Raw genomic sequence first — 6,361 nt, 5'->3', positions numbered from 1 at the left:
AACACTTCTCACGGTTTCTCAAAGACACAAACGAGTACTGAGGGAGAGAAAACAAACAAGCAGAGGAAAGGCTTAAATCTGGAACTCCTTAAACTCAGTGTTTCCCCGGAAAGTTAATCTGCAACGTCAGCTCGACAAGCTGTCAGGCTCACTGCAGGAGGCCCGATCACAGTTAACACACTGTCCATCATTTCCTTTTACCAGCTGCTAAACCAACCGGTACATTTGTGTCAAGTCAAGAATGAACACTTATTTTTGGAGATCTCGTCATTTGTAAATAAATGAATGCTACCAGATGCTACATTGTGCTGCTGGTTTCTAAATGAATTTTGCGCGTACACAGTAGACAAAGTAAAACACATATTAAGCAACACATAATGCACATTATAAAAGGTAAAAACTACACAACAAGCAGTCTGAGAAAACAAATGTCCACCAAGGCAGCTCACTCACTGAGCAGCGTTTACTTTTAAGGGAATAATATAGATTTTTCTGTACATTCATCTTGTTTTCTTTGTTCTTTTTAAACATACTTTAAGAATTTTGTAGTGCAGACTTCTGTTAATTGGCCTGTTTCAACCTATTTTAATTATTTTCATTGTTTTTTTTATTTATTTGGAAACACTACATGTGTAATATTTGTTTTATTGTTTAGTAAAATTCATTTACCCATTAATTACCAAATATAAAGTGAAAAAAGTTTTGTATTTAAACGGTTATAACCTGTTATTCTAATGTACGTAAGAAAGTCATAATAAAATAATGTCCTTGGTGGATGTAAGCCAAATTTTAAATGACTGTTAGCATGACCTCAGTCTACACCTCTACAGAGTTTGATCAGAATTCAGAATTTTTTGAGCTATCGTGTTTACAGACAGAATGACATGCACGCATGTCTCCATAACCAAAACCTCCCGATCATCCATGCTTACACGAATCAACTTAGCTGAACTCAAAAGTATCCAGTTAAAAAATTATGTTTTCAGTTTTTTGAGGCCCTGCGATAAACTGGCGGCCTGTTTGAGGTGTACCCCGCCTCTCGCCCTGTGGTAGCAGGCGACCCTGATAAGGATAAGTGGAAGAAAAGGGCTGGATGGAGTTCTTTGAGTTGTAGGTAAGAAGTTCAACAATAAAGAAAGGTTTCTGCTTTCACAACTATAATTCCCTTTAGATGTAAACTTCGTCATTGAGGCCAGAAACCCTGACAGGGTTCCCCGTGATACTGAGCACCAAAGCAGCCAGCTTATTAGAGAGCAACTTAAGTTTCTGATAGCTTTTGATTTAAATACTTAACCGCAGAACTACACTTTACATCTGTAATGCAAAGATTCAACTGCTACTTTTAAAGGTGTGTGCTGACCTTCTCTTCAGCAGTCTGTATAGAAAGCATAGACAGGGCTGAGCCATGTTTCTTCACATCCTTTATGCTGGAAACAGGAATCACCACCTGCAATGTATGAATGGTAATGAGTGTGGTTTTCTTTAGAAACTTACAGAGCTCATTACAGTAAAATGACATGCCAAACATTCACAAAGTGAAACAAGCAGAAACAAACCCCAGAGCAAGTTGCTGTGTCGTTCTCTCTTCAGGTATGATAAATGCTAAAAATCCAAGTGAAATACTAGGATTCGGACTAGTAATGCTGACTGCTCCTCTGTATCTTTATCTAGAAAATCCAAATGATCTCCCTTTGATTGTAATTTTGCAGCTGGGAAAGTCCAAGTACTGCAGCTCCTGCCATCACATTTCAGTGTGTGGCGTAAGTTTGAGTTACCTTGGTGTCTTTGAGCAGCACAGATGAGTGGAAACACACATGGTTCTGAGAAACAAAGAGTTTTCCGTGATACAGCACTTCCTTCTGCAGGGAACACGTGAAAGCTGCAACAGATACACACAGTTCGAAGGCATTAGGTCACTGTTTCTAAGGTGATACCCACACAATACCAGAGCCATGACTGCTGAAACGTTTACTGAAGCGTTTCGGCCATGCAGTCACCCCAGACCGCTTGGAAAACAAAGCATTAAGTGGCACTTCATCTGGCAGCAAAGACATCGGGGACACTCTGCGAAGCCATTTCCATAATCAATATTCGCAAATGAGTTACAACCTCTGGACCTCAGCTCAGCTCACCGTGTGCCAGGCTGTCCCACACAGGAATCTCTGGAAACAGCTTGTTGAAGCTTTTATTGTGCTTGAAGTACTGCAGGGAATAAAGAAACAAAAGGTTTTCATTCAGACTTGTTTCAGATACAGAAGAAGAAGAATCAGGTTTGTTAACTGACTTCGAGACCTGCACTCAGCATCAGTATACTAACTTTTGAGCTGCCAAGCTTGTCATCAAACATTTACTTATTTAAACCCTCCAGCAGTTAGAATTTGCTTAGTCTCTGGATACCTGGTAAATGGCCAATAATCAGCCTGCATTGAACTCTAGTTTAGATCACTCGTGGCTCAAAATTGTCTACTTCCTCATTCATGTAGTTGATAACCATGTGTATCTGATGTTACATTGTAAAGCTTTCCCACCTGGGATGTCCGAAAATGCTATGAGAAACTAGCTTGAAACTCAGTCCTGAAGCAAGAAGATAAATAACAACCTAAACGTAACCACAAAGCCCCTTAAATCCAAGTAGAGCGTCATATTCAGGTAGGTTTCTTGCATTCACTTTGTCACATTGCTTTCATGTTGGAACATAATGCATTGCCACTGTGAAAACATGATTCATGGCCGCCTCAGTTCCTGTGGTGTGAATAAAAGGGAACAAGAAGGAGCAGGGTAAAGGGAAGCAGGCTTACGTGATCATCTGAGCGCTGAAGATTCTCCTCTGCTATGGTCTGCTCTCTGATGACACAAAGGCACAATAGTAACACAAATGAGATAAGGATGTTTTCAGGGAGATATCTGACAGTCTGTGCAGCTTTAACATTTTAAACCATCCAATACTTAGTAAATACCCCCCAACCCTGTGTAGTGATGAAGGAAGACTCTACCTCAGGGCCATGTTGGAGTCAAGGCTGTGATTTAGTTGGCCCTCCAGTTGTACTGCGTCCAGCATCGTGTTCTGTTTATTTTTCTTTGTACTAGATATAAAACTGCTTCTTCTCGTGCCAAAAATATCACCTCCTTCCACGATACTGTCCCAAGAGACCGGGATATAAATGTCAGACTGATGATCCAGCTTTTATATCACCCACAGACACACGCTATCAATATAGAACACCAAAAAGGTAATGAAATCACAGCAAAATAGAAATTAATGCATTTCTCCCTGATGGATGGGTGCCAGCTCCTGCGTGGCGATGGGGAAAATGTTACAATCTTCAGCTATTTTGTTTGCATCAGTCACAGAATGACTTTTCACAACGATGAATGGAGCTCATCAACAGGTACAAGAAAGATCTGTTCGCCATCAAAGCACTCTTGAACATTAACAAGGTACAAGAAAATAATATGCTGTTCCTACACTGTCTTCCAAGTCCTTGAGCAGCCTTTTAAGCACCAGCTGTGCCAACTTTCTGACTGTCTGCCTCTCAGACCGGTGGTTAGTCTGCTGTCTCCGGGCAACTGACTTGGCTCTCCGGAGGATGGTTTTACTTTTGCAAAAGCAGCCGCCACAAAGCCCGAGCACAATGAAAAACTGTACTCTACAGCTGGTATTTAGAGTGGCTTTTTGTTTTTACACTGTACGCTTACAAAGTCAATATCACTGTCAACAAATAAAACATGTACATTAGGCACAAAGGAGGAAATGTGATAAGATAAACACTCACCCAGAGCTGTCCAGTGAGAATTTCCTATTTCTCAGAGTCATGATGGAACATAAACAATTCCGGCTCACGCACACACAAAGTCATACACTCGAATACATAGTGTAACTGTATAACTTTATGTCTGTAATCCACGTTTACTGGCTCTGTGCAGGGCTTTGCTTCTCTTGTATTTCCTGGAAATGACTCTAAATCACCAAGGGCCAGGTGAACACAGGTGAGAGAAAAAACAAAGGACAAAGACAGCCTCCTGACGGCTGCCTTTTAATGTTAACCAATTAGCTGTGAGAGGTGGAGCTTTGCATAACAAAACCAATCAGTGAAGGAAGGAGGAAAATCTACACTGATGCAGAGTTTGCTCCTCATAGGAAGATCTTTCTATGGGCGGCACTGTCTATGTTCACCCTTTGACTTAAAAACACACCTTCTAGACCCACACATCAGCACACACAATGAGAAGGTATGCAGAGACAACCGTCATGAGATTTAGATATGACAGTAACATTGTTATCTGTCATGCAAAACCTTCAGCCTGCATAGATTAATATCACATGGAAAGAATGACGGACACACAGCAGAGGATAGCGTGACATGACATATTTTTATGTAAATATTGCATCACTGTACAGACAGTAACTTTAAAAAGATACTGCCAACCGCCAGTGCTACCACTTTTGAAATCCTACGATGCTTACTTTTTGTGTTATTACATTTACAGGATTTTCCCCAAAAATGGACTTCTGAACTTTAGGACACTGAGATTCAAACTTGTCTGAGATTTTAGTAGATACGCCTATGGTATCAATTTGATAATCTTACACCGCCACGTTCTCCAGTTATTGCATTCACAAGATTTTCTGAAAACCTGCCCTTTAACCTTAAGGCCAAGGTGTGCAAAGTGTCCAAAACTTGTCCAAGATTTTTGGTAAGAGAATTTTGAAAAATGTGAAAATCCTAGTTAACTTTCTTTTTGAATTATTGCATTCAGACGATTTTCAGAAAAGAGATTTGAAGATTTTTAGTCGATCCACCCATCGTATAAATACCGCAAAAATTTCCAGGTCTATCTACATTAAAATGTTATTGGCCTTACTTTTTTGTTTTTCTTTCTCAAAGTCGATTCAAACATAATCTTCAGAAAGTCATGTCTCCTTTCCTATAACATACCTGCAACTTAGGCAAAGTTAAGGAAAATCCATAATATGATCCAAAAAGGCCCAAAAAGCACAGTGTACAGATGTACATGTAACATGAAGAAATACTGTTTGATTTTCCACAAAATTACACAGTGCTCAAAATGACTATATTACTTTGTATAATTAGTGTCTCCTTTCCTGTAAAATACCCAGTTTAGATACAACTTAAAATTAGTTATGCACAACTTAAATTTACTTACTGCATAATTATTTCCTTGTTTCTTGTAAAAATCTGACTTGTTCCAGTGTACCCACCTTTTAAATATAAGGCACATATAATTACCAGGGAGTTATACCAGGTAGTTAAATGGAAGACGTGATTATAAAGTGTTACCAAATCATTTGGTCTTGAAGTAATGAAAAAGTAGAATTGCTGATGCTTGCTAACTTTTCCTTAAGAGTCTAAAAGAAAAAGCTCAACACTTTAATCAGTAATTTACAGCACAGGACTGTGGGTGATTTATGAATGTTGTTGCTGAAGGTGATTTAAAGACTGCAAAAGCTGAAGCTGGCGCCTTTTTCCTGTTGTACATGATTCATTTGCTGTGTGTTTAATTTATATCATTGTGTTTAGTTCATTAGTTACTGTACACTGTTCTTCCAATGGCACAGTTGATTTCACTGCACATTATCTAATAGGATGACAAATAATTTTTTGATAAAAGTCATTTTATACAGTTGTAAATAAAGTCCCTTTCTACCACCGTAACAGGTGACATTACACGTCTCCATTAATTTTCTTAATAGCATATCCAAGTTAGGGTGCAGGGGGTCCTGGGGCCAGAGGCAGACATATTGTATTTAAGTTGAATTTTCTTGAAATTAGCATTTATTTGAGTTTTATTTTTATAATAAATTTGTACTTTTACTCCCTACATTTTATCAGAAATGTCGGGTTCGTTTTTCCACAATAAATAAATAAATGCGAACAAATTATATATATTTATATATATTTTATATATCGAAGCTACACAAGATTTGTTGCTGAAGTTATGTTGTTTATACGGTGAAACATCCTGCAAAACAAATTGAAGTATACTAACGTATTATTTTTTAAAGACTGCATGAAATTTCCAGGCAGTTTAGCACAGGCGGAGGTATTGTGGCAAAGTTTACACTTATGCATTGTGTAAGACTTGTGCAGAGTGTCTGTGGTGTTCATGGTCAGAGTTAGGTTACGTTTAGATTCACTCACTGAATTCCACCTGTATATTAGCTTTATACTGTCTGGAGGCTAAAAATCAGCCGTGTTAGCTCATGCAACATCTTTCTTTCTTTTTTAAATGAATGTTATTCAAAAAGGGGCTGTCAGTATTGCCATTTGATGCATTGTACCAGAGTTAGCTGATAGCTAATTTCCATGCATGATTACACGTACAATAGATCACCATAATA

The 6,361-nt window shown here is 38.6% G+C and overlaps 1 protein-coding gene across 1 annotated transcript in view; it reads right to left on the bottom strand.

Moving 5' to 3' along the window:
- LOC102214824 (GRAM domain-containing protein 3-like) overlaps positions 1–3,856 on the bottom strand; it is a 4,331-nt gene extending 475 nt beyond the window's left edge. Inside the window, exons 1-7 of the mRNA XM_005721532.1 lie at positions 3,774–3,856; positions 2,994–3,137; positions 2,799–2,844; positions 2,133–2,202; positions 1,776–1,879; positions 1,361–1,447; positions 4–37 (exon numbers count right to left, since the gene is read on the bottom strand). Of these exons, the coding sequence (XP_005721589.1) occupies positions 4–37; positions 1,361–1,447; positions 1,776–1,879; positions 2,133–2,202; positions 2,799–2,844; positions 2,994–3,137; positions 3,774–3,814 (526 nt within the window). The 5' untranslated portion in view covers positions 3,815–3,856. The remainder of the gene's footprint in view (positions 1–3; positions 38–1,360; positions 1,448–1,775; positions 1,880–2,132; positions 2,203–2,798; positions 2,845–2,993; positions 3,138–3,773) is intronic.
- Positions 3,857–6,361: the final 2,505 nt, after the last annotated feature.

This window comes from Pundamilia nyererei, unplaced genomic scaffold (assembly GCF_000239375.1).
Source record: "Pundamilia nyererei isolate P.nyererei 1_Seehausen unplaced genomic scaffold, PunNye1.0 scaffold00004, whole genome shotgun sequence".
Classification (NCBI taxonomy): Eukaryota; Metazoa; Chordata; class Actinopteri; order Cichliformes; family Cichlidae; genus Pundamilia; species Pundamilia nyererei.
The sequence above is the reverse complement of the archived record's forward strand: the minus strand, read 5'-3'. Positions and strand labels throughout refer to the sequence as shown.